Below are 18,777 nucleotides of genomic sequence, written 5' to 3'. Positions count from 1 at the left end.
CTTTGCAGGCATGAGGAAGCCAGCTCCCTGCAGGCCCCCAAAGGTCCCCGTCACCATCTTGGATCCGGGGACCTGCAGGGATGGAGCCCCCCGCAGCAGCGCTGCACATTGCGCTGCTGTGGGGGGGCTCAGGGAAGCACGGAGGGAGCTCCCTCCCTGCCGATGATTCTCTTTAACCCCCGGTACACCGTGATCGTGTTTGATCGCGGTGTGCAAGGGGCTAATGTGTCGGGGGTGGTCCGTGACCGCCCCTGACACATTGTGCCAGGTGTCAGCTGTGATAAGCAGCTCACACCCGGCCGCGATCAGCGGTGCTCACCACGTAGGCGCCGCTGATCGCTGTGACTTACTATCCCGTCCCTGGAAATTAAGTCCCAGGGCACTATCATCAAAAAGTGCAGTGTCACAAAAAAGCATTCTCTGAATCAGTGGGATCCGTTGAAGCGTTTCAGAGTTATAACCACATAAAGTTACACTGGTCGGATTTGTAAAATTTGGCCTGGTTATGAAGGTACAAACAGCCTTGGGGTGTAAAAGGGTTAACATACTAAACAGGTTCCCTTTTAAGAAATAAAACAAAAAATTTTGTATTGCCACATTCAGAAATGTTAAATCTATCAAAATATAAAATTAATCCGATCGTTAAACCGCGTAAAGAGAGAAAAATCCAAATGCCAGAATTAAATTTTTTTGGTCTCCGTAACAATGCAATAAGAGGCAATCAAAACATTGTATCTACCCCAAAATGGTATCAATAAAAAAGTCAGCTCAGGTCACAAAAAAATAAGCCATCACACAGCTTGTAATAAGAAAAATTATAACGTGAATCTCAGGAACATAGTGAGAAGTTAATTTTTGATTTATTTTTTTAACTACAGAATTTATTTTTACCACTTAGAAAATATATCTATTTTTTTTATTTATCTACATACTCATACTGACCCTGGAGAATCATATTGCCAGGTCAGTTCTACCATATATTTAACCCCTTAATGACCGCTGATACGCCTTTTAATGGCGGCAGTTAAGGGTACTTAAAGCACAGCGCCGTTAATTAACGGCGCTGTGGAAAAAGTGTATAGCTCCCCACAGAGTCGGATTTCCTCCGGGGTCTCGGCTGCCAGGGATAGCTGAGACCCCAGAGAACATAATTCGGGTCGGTTTTTACCGACCCCACTTTTGCAATTGCCGTTATTAACCGTATAACAACGACCAGAAAAAAAGCCGCGATTTTTCCATTTACTTTCTCTCTCCTCTGATGTGAACTTTGTGCTACCAGGAACTTGGAAAACCCCTAGATTTCCATTGGCATATGAGTGACCTTAGTGAGGAAATCCCCCCCCCCCCAAATGCTTTTTTGTGGCTTGAGTTGAAGCTTTCATTGGGAACATTTTATATAGCATTTTGGATCACATTTATCCTGTGCTCTACGCTGAGCACTTAAATTGGGGTTTTCATCTCAATCTCCGAATGACATGATTCAGATGAAACCCCTGAGAGATCCATTCACTATAGGCAGCTGAGTTACTCTGGACTCCGTCTGGCCTCTGTTCATTTTCTTTTCAGAAATGCACAAAACTTTAGCCAACCTCACTTATGTGCATCCTTAAAAAGACGGACACTGCCGATCACAAGTCAGACCGTGTCCACAGAGCAACAAAAAGCAAAATACCGTACACCTGATCTCACTATAAATCACCATTTCAATGAGCTGTCAAGAATATATATATATATATATATATATATATATATATATATATCAGAAAAATGCTATATATGTGCATTATGATATAGACCACCAGGTGTGCCGGAAAGGAGGACGTGACGAACACTCAATTACACTTGAAAGAAGAGAATACCCCTAAAATTGCCTTTATTTATACAAATATATTCTACTACTCTATTGCCACTTTGTATAAATAAAGGCATTTTTATTTGAATATATTTCTTGTGGTCCGATATATTTTTTTTGGATTCTATGGTTGTAGGGGTATTCTCTTCTTTCAGGTGTCCACAGTGCTTTAATCTGCCTCATTATAGGGAAACTTCCACCTGGGGGTTCCGTCTGAACCATGTATTTCAGAGATTTACACGGTGTAAGCCCTCAGCGCAGAGCGCAGGATAACTATGCGTCAAACTTTACTGCAATCTTTGGGAGGTAGAATAAACAAAATAAACAGCAGGTGAAGAATTGGCTTTATTTTTTTACACTGTTCCTGGTGTGATATAACTGATTATACAACTTTATTCTTCGGGTCAGTGTGATACCAGATTCGTATTGGGTTTTTTTGTTTGGCTGCTATCACACATTAAAAGACGTTTTTTGTTTTTTATTTTTTGCAAAACTAAGTTTTTGCATCACCGTAGTTTGTGACTTAAATTTTTTTTTATATTTCTGCTGACATTCATGTGCGTGCTTGTTTTTTTGAGCTGATGTTTTTATGGGTACCATTTTCAATCACTTTTTTTTTTTTTTTTTATCACTTTCTATTCTAATTTTTGGGAGGCAGAATAAACAACCAGCAATTCAAGTATTTTTTTTGGATTTTTTTTATGACGTTGACCCTTTATTCTTCGGGTCAGTACGATTACTGCAATACCACTTTTGTAAGTTTTGGTGCTTTTACAGAAAAGGCACTTTTTTGCCTCGTGGCTTTTTTTTTTTTTTTTTTTTTATGGTGATCACTGTGTGGGTACTGTGTGGATGACGCACTACGGTGCTTTGCTCTGCTCTCGGCAGGGAGAAGTGTGCCTGTGCAGGAACAAGATGGGAGGGTACTGTGTGGTTGACGCACAACGGTGCTTTGTGCTGCAGAGTTAAAATTGTACCGTGGCTTGGAAAATAAATGGAGTGATTGGCACTATTGATGCGTCCCAGGATCCTGCACAAGTCGCTCAGAGTTGTGCATTTACACCAAGAGAGAGATGTCACTGTTCCAGCAGCAGCAGGACCATTGCGGTGTATGATTGCCACAGTCGGGTGATTTCAGCAGCACAACGTCTGACGTTTCTGATTATGCACTTCTGAGGTCACCTGACCATAGCATCTGATCTCAGGCCTCGGCGGGCCCACTGCGGCAATGATGACTTTTGACTTCTGGAGTGAATGCAGATCTTGGAGCAGTCTGTGCACGAGCCCGGAAAGATCTTTAAATATTCCAAGTAAATGTTGCCATGACAACCCCTTTAATGGCACCAGGTCAAAAATGACTATGGCATTATGTTTTTCAGGCCTCAGCCGTTGCAGTTCCGCCCAGATACCACTCACCTGCACCCTCAGCACAGGCGTCTACTTTTCCAGCGTCAGCAGAACCGCAAGTAAGTAATTAACGTTATAGGGATTACCTACTGCTGGACAAACCTTTCTAAACAGCTAAAGAGGCAGTAATAAAAATATATATGCATCCCTCCCAGCGTCTGCTGCTTCTACCAGTGGTCACGTCAAAGGTCACATGATTGTTGCAGCTACTTATTAGGCTGCAGACTTTCCGCCAGAGCTGATATCCGATAGTGGACAGCCCCTCTAAAGCATTGTCAGTGCCATTTCTCTTGTAGCATTTTGTATTTGAAATATTTACACATCATATAGTTGGATATGCTCAGCTGTTCCATGTTACACACTTCCATTATATGCAAGGTAATGTCATATTGCTGTCTGCCAAGTTATATGTTTCAGAGAGAGGGACAGAGAGAAGACAATTCAAAGAATCAAGTTAGATTTTTTGCCAAAGATAACTTTGTATTGGTTTTGGACATGTAGCTATAATTTTGACTTTTAGGCCGCATTCAGACGTCCGATTTTCATGTAGTGTAGTGTTCTGCCGTGTCCTTCACAGAACCCATATGTTTTATGGTCTGAGTTGCAGAAAAAAAAACTACAAACTTTTTCCTGCAAGTTACAATATTAAAAATAGTACTCAGATTACACCTTGACAGCTCACTGAATGTGTAGTCAAGTCAGTGAGGAGAAGGTGGGGAATAGAGCCTGAAAGGCAGAGGCTTGGAAGTGCTTTGTCACACCCAGAGCACGTGAGCTTCATTTGCATGTGTTTTAAAACTGTTTTTTTTTTTTTTTCCACTTGCAGAACAACACTTTGCATTAGTACTGGTACGGATGGCATTATTTAACCCAGTATGGAGGGATTGTTCTGACAGATTGCTTTTAATCTATTTGTATTTAAAATGCTATGAAATAACTTAAAGTTGGGCTAGACCGTCGCATTAATGCGGGACTACAGGACTACATTTTGTTCATAATTTAACTCCAAATTGTTTTACAAATGTTTAGTGAGCAGTTATTACTATCCTTACAAATTAAGTATTTAGGGGGCGTGGCCTGAGCTGGCGATGGTGTAACGCGCACGGCTCAGGATCTCTGAGGAGGCATCTCCTAAAGCGACAAAACAAAATAAAATTGCTCTCTTCGATAACCCACGGAAGGATTGTTTTCTCGTTACTCAGAGGTACATTCTGATACCCCTTGTCTGAGCTTTGGACATTAAAAAAGACATTTTTGAAATCTGAGGCCTTTTCCCGCCATTTTACTGCAAGGTGACACCATTTTGAACCGTGAGTGAAAAAATCCTTTCCCTGCTCCCTCCATTACCCACCGGCTGTCCTTGTCCTCAGAAAAAGTATCTCCACGCTTGTCTACCACATCTTATAGATTTTTATTGTCTTTTGGAGATATTTTTTTACAAAAATCCTGTCATATACCAGCTGATTTGGTGGAAGGATACAAAATAGTCCCCACCCTGTGCCTAATCTGACAGGATTTCTCTCATTGCATAATTAAGACATTGACTTTTTTTTTTTTGGAATCTCCTCTTGTCTGTTTTAGACCCTTTGGAAGTCCCAGGGTGTCCTAATTTAGCTATATTCCCCTGCTTTGTGCAAGGCTGCGGGAGCTATAACGGCTGTGGCGGGATCGCTTTCATCTCAACGTCCTATCTCAAGTACACCATTTTCCTGTCATAACAGATCTGTGAGGCGGAAGGACACAAAATAGTCCGTGATTTGTGGCTATTTCTATGTTACCTTCGCTCCCCACCGCTCCTGTGCGGCTCCATTGGGGTGATCTGCCTTTCTTCAGCGGTGCCGTGTATCAGCTGCCGGCTCCCCTGTTGCATATTTTATGAGTGGTGACTGACGTCACTGAGCCCTGTGTGAAGACTAGCCGCCTGTCACGGCTGCATTTAAAGTCACAGGGAGTGCGTCTATATCGGCGCGCAGTTAATAAAGGATTTTACTGTATGCATCATACAATATTAAAAGTGCCATCTGATTCTGTGGTGTGTATCTCATTCCTTACGGTCCCTTTTATAAAAAGGCATAGGAAGACACAAGAATTTTCTATATTTTTAACGTTTATTCAGTATAAACCTCACCAATAATATCAATTCTCTCTAATATAATCCCTGCAAGGCAGGATTCAAAAAAGGGCACAAGATGAGTCACAAGGCTACTCCAGTGTCCAAATCAACGAAAGTGTCTAATACGACTCCTCAAAAAGCACAAAAATTTCAGGATTCTTACAATCCTCACTTTAAAGATCACGTGGATATTGTTAACCCATTTAAGGCCAGATCTCCTCATAAAGAGGTCATGGATACATCTCTCTCATCAAAAAGGAAAAATCCTGGTAAAACTTCTGAAAAATTCACATCACCAGCCGACGCTTCAAGTCCTGAGTCTTGAGAAAATTCACCAAACTTTTCGCCGGAAAGGTCAAAATTTAAGATGGATAACACCAATCCTTCTCCTTCCCAAAATCTGGATGTTATATCCTTACATGGATACTCTCGCCCAGAAAATCTCGTCCAGTATGTCTCAATCATTTTATAGCCAAAATAAAATTTTACAGTCCACCTTGGATAAACTTAGCAGCAGGTTAGACAACCACGAAAAACGGTTAACTGTAGTGGAAGAACACACTGATGATTTATCAAAAGACACCCATGACCTCAAATCTGAATTTCACAGACTTAAAATTAAAGTTGCGGATATAGAAGACAGGAACAGACGAAACAACTTGAAAATAAGAGGAATACAAGAATCTATCTCACCGGATAAACTAGAAGACTTCGTCAAGACAATTTTCAAAAAAATACTACCGCCACTTACAGACCAAGATCTCATCATAGATAGGATCCACAGACTTCCCAAACCACGGAATATCGATAAAGATCTACTTCGAGATACCATCTTAAGGATACACTTCTTCAAGATTAAGGAAAAAAATTCAACAATCGGTTAAAGATCTAGGAGGTTTTCAAGAACCCTATGCTCACCTTCAGCTATTTACGGATCTTTCATAGGAAATGATGGAAGAAAGTCTTTTAAGCCAGTCACTTCCACCTTGAGGGAAAATAATATCCCCTATAAATTGGGCTTCCCACTTAAACTTTTGATACTCTACAAAGGAAAGACGACCGTCCTATTCTCACCTAAAGAAGTAAGAGATTTCCTGTCCTACTACAGGATACCTGACCGCCATAGAATCTCCAACTCTCAAGACCCTGGGCGCTCGTCAGAGAAGGGATGATCCAACGGAGAGACCTGGCCAATATGTTTACTCACCTTGTTATAAGGCCTCTCTACGCTTCTTGATTATTTGGTCAATGTATTGTACTGTACTGCTTATTATTCTTTCCACAAGTTTTCTCACTTCTCTACTACTTTATGGACTCGTATATCACACGAGATTATTTTCCTTCTGGGACTAGTGTTATGCCAAGGGATGCCTCCAATGGGATCCATACACAAACTTTCCCCACTAAGGAATTAGAGCCTTCCAGATCGGCTCTTCCTGAAGGACAATTTTGTTCTTATTGTTTTTGTCTCTCTTGTTTCTGGTTTCAAATAGGTATATAGTTTGAGGTTTTTGGCCAACTAAGTTCTACAAAGGTAGGTGCACTCTGGTTTCTGCATTTCCTCTACCCCACTTCATACGAACCCAGCCATTCTTGTAACATGAAAATAAAATTCGGATCATACAATGTCAGGGGGCTAAATAGCCCTTGGAAGAGATTTTCCATTGGTAGGGAGATTAACGGGATGCATCCTGAGGTTGTATGCCTTCAAAAAAGACAACCACCCTTCTGTAAATCTCAAAAATTTCCCATTTGTATTTGAATCTTGCGGCCCATGAAAGAAAGCTGGGGTTTTAACCCTGATTAGTAACTCAATTTCCTTTTGAATTGCTTTCTGAAGTAAAAGACAAAAAAGGACATTATCATATTCTCCTGTGCAAATTTCAACGGCCAAACCTTCACAATAGTTAATACTTATGTTCCCACCATCAGACAAATTAGGTTCCTGAATAAGCTAATGAGAAAATTAGACACCTTACAGTCAGGAACCCTACTTTTGTTAGGGGACTTTAATATGGTGTTCTAGACTCCACCTCTCAGGCAGACAAAAAGCGCAATCCTTGAACAGCTGGATTTATAATCACGAGCTATTCGACTCATTCCGCTGTTTGAACACCACATCTAGAGAATTTACTCATTTTTCTGATGGCCATCAGTTGGCATCTAGAATAGATCTGATACTCACAGATGTCTTCTCCTTGCCAAGGTTCTCCTCCAGCTCCATACTTAATAAATCTATTTCAAATCATTCCCCAGTAACTGCAGAACTGATAATAGGGTCCCCAATTCATCCCCAATTCATGTGGAAATTCAACTCCTCTCTGCTTCATAACCCCACCATCAAATCTGAAATCAGCTCAGCCTTACAAAATTATTTTAGTGAAAATGAATCAAACCTCCTCAATCCGTTTACCTATTGGAATGCTCACAAGGTGGTGTTGAGGGGAGTCTTGATTCAAATTTCCTCCAGACAAAAAAAAAATTAATAGGGATAAAATCCTTACTCTAAAACAGTCTATTAAATCTAAAGAAGAGGAACTATGTCGATCCTCTGTTTCCTCTAACAAACAAGCTGTATTATCAGAACTTACTGATCTCAGGTTGCAGTTAAGGAAAATCATATTCAATTTTTATGACTCAGCTATTAGATCAGCAAAATGCAAACATTACTTATCTATAAATCGCCCTTAAATACATGTCAAACAGAACTAAGAATATACGGAAACGGAATATAATTGACAGTATAACTTCCTCTAATGGTACATCCCTGGTCCACCCTAAAGATATTGTAGGAGCTTTTGCCAATTATTACAAAAATCTGTACAATATCAACCAAGACAACCACAATATGCAGCCATCTACCTCAGAGATTGGATCATTTCTTTCCAGTATGAACCTTCCAAAGCTTAACCCTGAAGACTTATTATTTTTGTCTTCTCCCTTCAATGAACAAGAAGTCCTAGATACCATAAACTTAAAGCATTCAAATCACCCGGCCCAGACGGGTTTAGTAATGATTATTTCAAGTCTTTTAGTAATATATTAACCCCCCACCTTGTCAAAGTATTTAACTCAGCTTTCCAAACAGGTCAATTTCCTAAAGAGATGCTGGAAGCGACAATTATTGTAATCCCAAAACCAAATTCTGAGACTAGCCAAATTTTTAATTATAGACCTATATCCCTCATCAATACAGATGTAAAAATTTTTGCAAAGATCCTGGCCAATAGACTAAATCAATTCCTCCCGAGTTTAATTTTCAATAATCAGATAGGCTTCGTCAAAGGAAGACAATCCATAGATGGTAGGAGAATACTCATTAACATAATTAAGCTTATTTCCTCGAACAAAATCAGGGCCATTGTTATCTCTCTTGATGCTGAGAAAGCGTTCGACCGCCTTAATTGGTCATATCTCGAAGCAACTCTCAAAAAATTTGGAATGACTTCTCAGATCACGAGAGGTATTATGGCTTTGGTGCGAGGGTTTATACCAACAATCATCTTTCCTCTACGTTTCATATAGCTAATGGGACCAGACAGGGTTGTCCATTGTCACCATTGCTTTTTGCAATAGCTATTGAACCTCTGGCCCAACTAATCAGGAACAGCACAAAGATCTCGGGAATCAAAACTTTGCACAGAGATTTTAAAATAGCATTGTATGCAGACGATATTATTCTTGCCCTCACAGATCCAAGCAACTCTATCTCTGCCTTACAAACCTTAATCCAGACTTTTGCTAAAATCTCTTATTTTAAAATAAACGACTCAAAATCCAAAATACTTGGCTTTAACCTAGGATCAGACCAAGAGGAAATTGAGGGCCTCTCACCTTGGGGGTGGGCCACTGATGGGCTGACATATCTAGGCCTAAAATTCGTCAAAAACTTAAACTCTCTAATAAAAATAAACCTAGAGCTGCTTACTAAAAAGCTTTTTAATGAATTCCGTACATCTAAAGATGATGGGCTTTCTTGATGGGGAAGAATCATGATGGTCAAGTCATATATTTTCCCAAAAATCCTATATCTACTTCGCTCGCTGCCTTTAAAAATACCCACTTCCTCTCTCACAAACCTTCAAGCCTCATTAAACTCCTTTATATGGAATAACAAAAGACCCAGAATAGCAGCAAATATTCTATACAACCATAAATCTTATGGTGGAGCTGGTTCCCCAAATATTACGGCCTATTACATTGCAAATTTAGTCAAACAAAGCTCATACTGGTGGCCTCATGATACGACACCAGCTTGGCATGAACTAGAACTGTCCTTTAATAATTATAAACCTCTCCACCTACTAATTCTGAACCAACTCCTTCATAAAAAATTAATTACAAATTCTCATCCGATTTTTCAAGCTGTTTCTGAAGCTTGGAAAACAATTTCTACTCCAAAAAGAGGCTCTAACAAAAGTCACAATAAAAAAATCTGGCTCTATCAGTTATCTTTCAAGCATCTAATCAGACCATTGACCCCATTTGGTCTGAACTTGGACTTAAAAAAATTAAAGATGTATACGATGGTGTTACTTGTACACCTTACAATAAACTCAAGGAAAGATTTCAATCTACTACCCCTGCTTTCTTACAATATGTTATCCTCAAAGACATAATCCATGAGTTCCTTACTATCTACCTGAGAATCTCTGAACCAGCAGTTAACCTTATTTGTAATATAGATCATAATATTTTTTGAAGTTTTGAGTACACGTACAAATGGTGTAACAATAGCTTTGAAGCGGTAAAGCTCAAAATATTGTCAAATGGCAAACCGAATTGCACACGACAATTGACCCTTCTGACCTTGAACAGGCATGTACTCTCTCGTATGCCTCTTCCATTTCCTTATCACTACAAGAGACCCACTTCAAGCTTTTAACGAGATGGTATTATACACCCGTTAGACTTCATAGAATCCACCCTGACAATTCTCCGCTCTGTTGGAGGGGTTGTGGAAGGCCAGGAAATATCTTGCATATATTTTGGCAGTGTCCCAAAATTGTTCCTTTTTGGAGAAAGATTTCTGTCCTTTATCAATTTTATCCTAGGAACATGACTTATTTTGTCTCCTCGTCTGGCCCTTTCTCTGGACGCCGACAAAATTGATACTTCTAACAAACTATTGATTATGTACATTTTACTAGTCTCCAAACATAGTATTGCCTTTCTTTGGAAAAACCGCCACAAATTAATGAAATTATAGACAAACTTAGCCTTCATCATTCTTTTGAATTGAAATTTGCGAATGTGCATGATCAATTTGCTAAATATTCTAGGAAATGGTCTAGATGGCTGGAGTTCTCAAGTCTTCACCCAGAGTGCACCTGCCTAAGGCCCCTTGTGTTTGGGTCTTTGTAACATATATATTAATATATTATATGCTTAAATACCTACCTTTGTAATAATTCACTGCATAATATGCTTCTGCATTAACGGGTTTCATTTTATGTCGTCTTTATATTTGGACGTCATTGTCCTTCCTTTTTCCTTCTTTCCCTTTATATTCCCCCCCCTTTTTTCCCCCATCTTTCCTCCCCCATCCTCCCTATTTATTGAAACTCAAATAAAACATTTGGAAAACAAATTAAGTATTTATTGCACCATATGTTTTTCAGCCAACACAGAGGTGTCGGTGGCCCTGGGGGAGATCGCTCTTCCAGGCCCTCACACACAGAAGTTAATCGGCGTGACCCCTATGCAGGTCTTATGCTACAACGAGAGAAAGAGTGGGTCTGTCGTATTCAGCTCCTCCAGCTGCAGAGCACGGACCCCTACCATGATGACTTCTATTATCAGGTAAATGTTTTAAAGCACTGATCTTGAGATATCACATTCTGAAGGCCCCTATACATTAGATTAATGTAGCTACTAACGATGGCTTCGGCCAACAGTCTAAGGGGCCCGTTACACACAGTGATCTCGCGACACATCAGCGATCTCTCCAGCGAGATCGCTGTGTGTGACATCCAGCAGTGATCGGCCCCCCTGCGGGGTATCGCTGATCGTGCTGGATCGTCCTGGCCCGTTTTTTCATCGCTGGTCTCCCGCTTGCCAGCGCGCATCGCTGCGTGTGGCAGCGGGAGCCAGCGATGAGCGACGCTGCACGCTGGTTACCAACGTAAACATTGGTTTTCTAAGGGCTGTGGGGCCCTTACAAACCAGATATTTACCCTAGATACCAGCGTGCACTGCAGGCAGGGCGGGAGGCGGAGGCAGAGCGGTGCACAGACTGGAGTAGCTCTATCTGCTACTCCAGTCTGTCAGACCGGAGTAGCAGATAGCAGAGCTACGCCGGTCTGCCTCGTGCTCGCAGGTCCTGATCGCTGGAGGGGCTGTCTATGTGACAGCTCACCAGCGATCAGCTAACAATGTCCCAGCGATCCCATCCACGTCGGATTGTTGGTGGGATCGCTGGGACATCGTTATGTGTAACGGTACCCTAATGTGTATAGGGGCCCCTGACAACTGATGGCTGAGGGAGATGTCGACTGGGCATGTTCATTTTCAAACTTCATATCGCTCTCCTGGAGATCAGCGTGGCCAGATATATCTGGCGGCTGCTTTCTCATAGAGCACCCATGCACACTAGGCTGAGCGCTCCTGTGTATGGGAGACATAGCCGAGATGGTCTGCCGGGGGAATGATCTTTGTCTTCACCGAGTTCTCCAATATCGTCTCTTAGTATTCCACATTTCCAGCATGTCCCCCTGACCGCACCATGGAGGACGTCGTCCTCCTCCTTACAGGGACAAGAAAGCACACGAGAGGTTAAAAGGTCCCGTCCCACCCCATTTCCCTCAGTGTTTTTCCTGTCCCTGCATGGAGGGACACGCGAGAGGAGCTGCAGAAGCTTACCAGAGGGCCCAGGGGGATCGGGCGGCCAGTCCAAACCTTCCCCCTGTCAAGACGCCCGGGCCGAAACTTCCCGGTGGGGAGTCCCTCTGCCCCAAAGGCCAGGAGCAGGATGACGCTGCTGGAGGCAGCCACTCCTCCCGGTGGGAGGCTCTTGGCTCCTGTCGCTGGCCGCCATGGCAGGCGATTGTCGGTCCCCCGAAGGCAGCTGGCCGGGCGCCGGCGTCACGAGGAGACCGCCGTCTAAGGCGCAGGCGGGGCTAGAGTCCGGGAGGAAGCGAAATCTGCAAGACCCGGCCTATCACGAGAGCACGTGCGTCACTGCCGGTGACGTCACACGGCGGGTTTGAATCGCAGCGCGTGCTCCAGGGGTTCACCGTCTCTCTGGAAGCGCAGATCGCTGCAGGATGGACGCAGAGGCTCCGGCGAATGGAGGGTTAAGTGCGCCTGGCCCAGACCACCCTCCCCACACCCATCCCCGCAGCCCAGGACGACTGACATGGCTACCCCATCTTATGTTGATAGGAAAAGGGAACCCCAGCAAGCCCCCCCCGTCAGTGACTAAGGACCCTGCCAAGGCCACATCCAAGTCGGTCCGATGCCCTGTATGCAGGGCAAAGCTGCCAGACACGCATAGCAAAACCCTCTGTGGACCCTGCACATCAAGGGGCATAAGAGACGAACAGCCATCCCTCCTCTCCGAGATGAGATCCTTGATACGGGATGAAGTCCAAGCCTCCAGAGCCAGCCTCGCACGGCAGCAGTCCCTCAGTCCAGGGCCGAGCCGCAAGCGTCCGAGGTGGGAGGCAGTCCCAGTTTCCGAAGCAAGCTCTATCGAGGAGTCTGACTTCCGGGGCTCTGATCCGGAGGAGGGAGGAGAGATCCTGGCGGACAGACAGGATCCAGGCAGGAAATTCCTGTTCAGGCTGGAGGACACTGACGAGTTAGTCCAGGCGGTCAGGAACACTATGCAGATCGAGGAAGTTCCTAAACCGCAATCCAGACAGGACTTTTATTTGTGCAAATTTTCTGTTTCTTTTTTATTTCAGTAATATTTTTTTAAGCCAATTATTGGACTTACTATTTTCTGTTTGATAGCTTATGCCATACACTGCAGTTCTTCTATATTATAGTACTTAAGACCTGCTAGTTTTATGCTGACACAATTCCTGTTAGACTCTACTTATGGCAAGGTCTAACAGGCCACCTTATTCTGAGGCCATTTCGTGGCTTCAGGTTGCCATGGCAACCATCAAGACCCCACAATTACTAGGTGCAGCTGGGGGTTAAAGAAGGAGCCTGCACCCTCAGTGTAACCATCTATATTCCACTGTTGCTATTAACCGCAGCATCCAGGAGTTAAATGACCGATGAAGCAGTGTCAAGGTGTAGTATTCATCCTACACCTGCTGCATTTTCATCCCGTGGGTGCACTATTTATTCTTTGGTGCTATGAATAGGCGGTACAAAGGAATAGGCTTCTTAATGACCTCCATGAAAAGGCATATGGGCTGTAATTAGTGGGTTAATCTTAAACCTAGTGCCTTGTTTGTCCCTAATTTTAAAATCACAGAGGAATACTACAGTTTTGTATACCCTAAAAGTCTGTGTAATGTAGATTTCCCATAATACTATATTATTTAAATCCAGCTCTTTACAATTTGAATTGAGGTGAAATTCCACAGAAAATGCTAAAATTGCATAAATGTAAATCACTTACATTAGCTATGAGAAGTCAGCCTACAGTTTGTCTTCATCCCTTAGGCTCGTTCCACACTAAGGGTACCGTTACATTTAGCGATGCACCAGCGATCCCGACAACGATACGACCTGGTCAGGATCGCTGGTGCGTCGCTAGTGAGCTGCCAAACAGGCAGATCTTTCCAGCGACGCAGCAGCGATACAGCGATCCGTCGGGAGTCGCTGTTACCTGTCACACCGCAGCGATTCTGATGACTTCCACCTGCGTCCATGTGTTCTGTGTCGCCAACGACTTCGCTAGTCGGTGCCGAACACAGCGATGCATGTTGGCCAGCGGGACGCCAACGATGAAAAAATGGCCCAGGTCATTCGAGCACGATCAGTGATATCCAGCGGTTGGGCCAGTCGCAGGTACGTGTCACACAAAGCGAGATCGCTGGCTAGATCGCTGTTGCGTCACAAAATCGGTGACGCTTTAGCAATATCTCTAGTGATCTCGCTATGTGAGAAAGGCTCTTAAGTCTCTGCCTACTGTCAGGCCCATACGTTCAGTAGGTATGTGCCTAACGGGGCACAGTGAAGGAGGGATGCAAGGACTACTGTGTGTTGACCTCAAGTACACTTAGAATGTAGGCTCTTCTACAGCTGTGGTAGATTGACTGCAAAATCTAGAAAGTGTATACATAACATACAAAATGACCCATAGAATGATCAAATGTTTATTTGTAATGTTTGTAATCTAACTTTCTTGTGAAATCTAGAATTACTTTGAGAAGCTAGAAAAGCTTTCCTCCAGTCAAGACAGACTGAATGAGGGTCCCAAAAAGGAACGGACTAAACTGATTACACCGCAAGTAGCCAAACTGGAGCACGCTTACAAACCAGGTAAGTGGTTAGAATAAAAGCACACATAGTTCTATGAGCCAATGCATCAAGACTGGAGTTTTGTACACCAGTCTTGATGCAGAGTCGAATCAAGTAAGATGCACCAAATTTGCAGGTCTCTCTACAAATACGTCACATCTTTCAGCTGCCGTGCACCAGAGACAGAAATGTTCTCGAGTCCTCGACCCAGATCACAGTTCTACTAAAATTGGCACCATTTTTGTGCCATATGTCATTATAATGAATCTGTTGGGCTGTGCTATGGCCCTCTCATGAAGCTACGTTGGGCTGCACACCTTTTTTTAAAAAAAGGTGGTGGAGCTGGAATAAAGGCACCAAGATTAAAGTTTGTGATATTTGCAAGAGTTTCACCACAGTTTTCTTGTGCAGGATGTTTGAATTGGCCCTTTAATGTTCTAAAAAAATTGACTGTTTAAATTAGGTTTTTGAGTTTCATGTAGTTTTTTAAAAAATATTTGTATTTTTTTTTTTTTTCTTTTTCATATATTAAACAGTAATTCTGCAATTTTCACACTGGCCACTGAAGTTTTTTTTTTAGTCTCCTGCTTCCTGTCCTTTCAGAAAGAGTTTTCAGCAGGTTCAGTTTTATCACTCATGATTACAATGACAGGTAACACCTCTATAGACAATTGATCAGGAAATCCACCATAGGTGACAGCTCCACCTATTGCCTCTTTTCTCATAGATGCTTCAATACAGAAGGTAGCCCTTGTCCTTCTGCTGCTGCTAATGGGTATGGATTTGTTTAAAACGAGACCTATGAGTCTAGGCAGAGGCGTAGCTAGGTTTTCTGCTCAGGGGGGACGAAACTTCTGAGTGGGCCCCTAACTAGGTAACTTTAATTACAAATCGGTGACGCACCCTAATAGTGGATGTAGGAGATGACTGCGCTGTTACTGAAAATAATCTTTATATAAAGACCAACATGAATATTACCGACATATGGTCAGTGGTAAATACCAGTCTTACAAAACATAAGTGATTACTGCACAGTTATAGTTGGTGTCTTACTGCTGACGATCTTTCTGATGGAATCGTTCACTTTTCACTTTTCCATCTGGCCCAGACCGACATGACGACTCCTCCAGCCACGACTCAGAATACAACAACGACACGTTTCACTTCTCATATTCCAGCTCCATCACCATGTATCCCCAACCTGCAAAAACCCCTCATCCTGCTGATACCCCAATACTAAGCCGCTGCTGCCGTATGTGTCCCTATTACTGCACCTGATACGGCAGCAGTGGCTCAGCATCGGGGTATGTGTCCCTATTACTGCACCTGATACCCCAATGCTGAGCCACTGCTGCCGTATGTGTCCTTATTACTGCACCTGATACCCCAATGCTGAGCCACTGTTGCCGTATGTGTCCCTATTACTGCACCTGATACCCCAATGCTGAGCCGCTGCCGCCGTATGTGTCCCTATTACTGCATCTGATACCCCAATGCTGAGCTGCTGCTGCCTTGTGTCCCTATTAATACACCTGATACCCCAATGCTGAGCCACTGCTGTCGTATGTGTCCCTATTACTGCACCTAATACCCCAATACTGAGCCGCTGCTGCCGCATATGTCCCTATTACTGCTCCTCGGCACCCCCTGTACACGCGCGGCTCCGCTCCTCGGCACCCCCTGTACACGTGCGGCTCCGCTCCTCGGCACCCCCTGTACACGTTCGGCTCCGCTCCTCTGTGCGCGCACTGTAAACCCCTCCTGACCCTACGCAGAAACTTCACCTCATCCAGCCAGCACCATGACAATCAGCACAGCAGAGTCCTGCAGCCACTGAAGCCCCTGATCATGTGACCCCTGACTCCTCCCCTCCTGTGACCTCATCACAGGTCCTGTGCGCACAGAATAGCCCAGGACGACATTGCTGGCTGAGAGGTGGGGGGCCCACTGTTGGCACCGGGGCCCCTCACGCCTTCTCGGGCCCATAGCGGCCGGGCAGCAGAGTAGGGAGATCGATTCTCCCTGCTCTGCCGCAGAAAAGTAGTGTAGTGTAGCTTTGGTGGGCCCCCTCAGAGTGCGGGGTCTGGGGCCACTGACCCCTGCCCCCACCGGTAGCTACGCTGCTGAGTCTAGGATAGCATCAGTGACCAGTGTGAAAATTACCATATTGTGACCCTCAAAAATAGCATTGCTACCCCAAAAAAATCCTTAAAGAGAACTGTTCACGTGAAAAAAAACAAAACACTATTAATCTGCAGATATTGGGTTAATCTGCAGGCTAATAGCGTTCTGAAACTGCCCGCGCCAGCATTTAGACGCCCGCAGCCAGAAGGAAATGAACTTTATTCCTCTTGATTATAGAGCGAGGGTGCTTCTGAGCCCTGCCATGTGCCCAAACAGTAGATTTCAGCTACCTATAGAATAATAATTTTTATTTATATAGCGCCAACATATTCCGCAGCACTTTACAATTAAGCGGGGACATGTACAGACAATAAAATAGTGCCACATTCAAAATAAATGTATTTTGGGGATAAATTTCTCCTTCTATACCTTGTGAAAATGATAAATTTGGGACTAAAGCAACATTTTAGTGAAACCTCTAAATGTGAATGTTTTTACTTTTCTTCCTATCTACATTCCATTAATTTCTGTGACCCACCTGACATGTTAAACTTACTGACAGAAGATTTTAATATTTTAGAAAACACGCATTTTAAAAACTGCAGTCCTGAGGCAAGTATTGTCACACAATCGCATCAAAAGTGAAGATTTGGTAAAAAAAAAAAATTGAAAGTTTGAAATTTTTCTAAGATTTTTTTAAGATTATTTAATCACTAAATGCAAAACATAACTATCTCAATTCACGGTTAACGTTAAAGACATTGTCCACTCTTTGGACAACTTCTCTTACCCATCACTTAGCTACGATAAAATAAAAAGCCTATAGTCACCTCCCGTGCAGGCACTTTTTTTCACGGTGTCTGCAATTGTTCTCCCTTAAGCACTCGTGTGGGTGTTGCGACGCGTGATGCTGGCACCCAATCAGCTCTGGTGTCACTGTCTCTGCCTTCAGACACATAGAAAATGAAGAGAAAGTCAGGGCTGCAGTTGATCCCTAGCTTTCTTTTCATGTTCGATTTGTCGGAAGGCAGAGATTGTGACGCTAGCGTTGATTGGTGCGCTGGGTCCCGTGTCACCACAACCGCATAACAGCCCAGGGGGTGGCGGAGTGCCAACACCGTGGGAACGGCGCCATGGGAGGCGAGTATAAACTTTATTATTTTTATTGGGCCAAATATTTTGGTCCCCTGGCTGGATCTGCATATTATATTTTCTCAGAAAGGCCATTGTTGGAGGAGACTAATTTACATGGCTATGGCTACAATTGCCTGACCAGGTCTGTGTTGGGAGCAGCATGAATTACCTGATGGGTTCCCTCTAAGAGTAATAACACAAGATTTTGTTTGGAATGCACAGTGCAGTTTGAAGGCTCTCTTGGAAAGCTGACCGTTTCCAGTGTGAACAACCCACGAAAGATGATTGATGCTGTGGCAACGCATCGCTCTGATGAAGAGGTAAGTTATCAGTTTTTTCTTTTTGTTTCCCCAAATATCATAAAAATGCTTTTTTTTTTTTTTTTTTTTTTTTTTTTTTTTTTTTTTTTTTTTCGCTACAGGAAAATCGAGAGAAGCAAGTACGCGACAAAAGACGCCAAACTCTTATTATCATTGAGAAGGTAAAGGTTTTTTTTTTTTTTTTTTAATAACACCGTAATCTAGTACTAATAAGACATCCAGTGATGCTTGAAAATTTGTACACTGTTCAGAACCTAAAACTGTCATATTTTCACACAAGTCCTAAAATTAGATAGAAAACCAAATATATCAAATGAGTAAAAAAAATGTTAGTCTTAGCCATTTTTTTTTTTATGGCAGAAAATGAGCCTGTCTGTGGCTGGCAGAGGTATGTGAATCTTTAA

The 18,777-nt window shown here is 43.0% G+C and overlaps 1 protein-coding gene across 4 annotated transcripts in view; it reads left to right on the top strand.

Annotated features, from left to right (window-relative positions):
- Positions 1 to 18,777, top strand: part of PATL1 (PAT1 homolog 1, processing body mRNA decay factor) — a 155,473-nt gene that overhangs the window by 82,216 nt on the left and 54,480 nt on the right. For all 4 annotated transcript variants that reach the window (XM_073563152.1, XM_073563150.1, XM_073563151.1 and 1 more), the window contains 5 exons: positions 3,232 to 3,318; positions 10,994 to 11,174; positions 14,693 to 14,816; positions 18,276 to 18,373; positions 18,475 to 18,534. In XM_073563152.1, the coding sequence (XP_073419253.1) occupies positions 3,232 to 3,318; positions 10,994 to 11,174; positions 14,693 to 14,816; positions 18,276 to 18,373; positions 18,475 to 18,534 (550 nt within the window). The remainder of the gene's footprint in view (positions 1 to 3,231; positions 3,319 to 10,993; positions 11,175 to 14,692; positions 14,817 to 18,275; positions 18,374 to 18,474; positions 18,535 to 18,777) is intronic.

Source organism: Dendrobates tinctorius, unplaced genomic scaffold (genome assembly GCF_039654945.1).
Source record: "Dendrobates tinctorius isolate UK_male_01 unplaced genomic scaffold, ASM3965494v1 ptg000382l, whole genome shotgun sequence".
NCBI lineage: Eukaryota > Metazoa > Chordata > Amphibia > Anura > Dendrobatidae > Dendrobates > Dendrobates tinctorius.
Note: the sequence above shows the minus strand (reverse complement) of the source record. Positions and strands in the feature narration are given on the sequence as shown.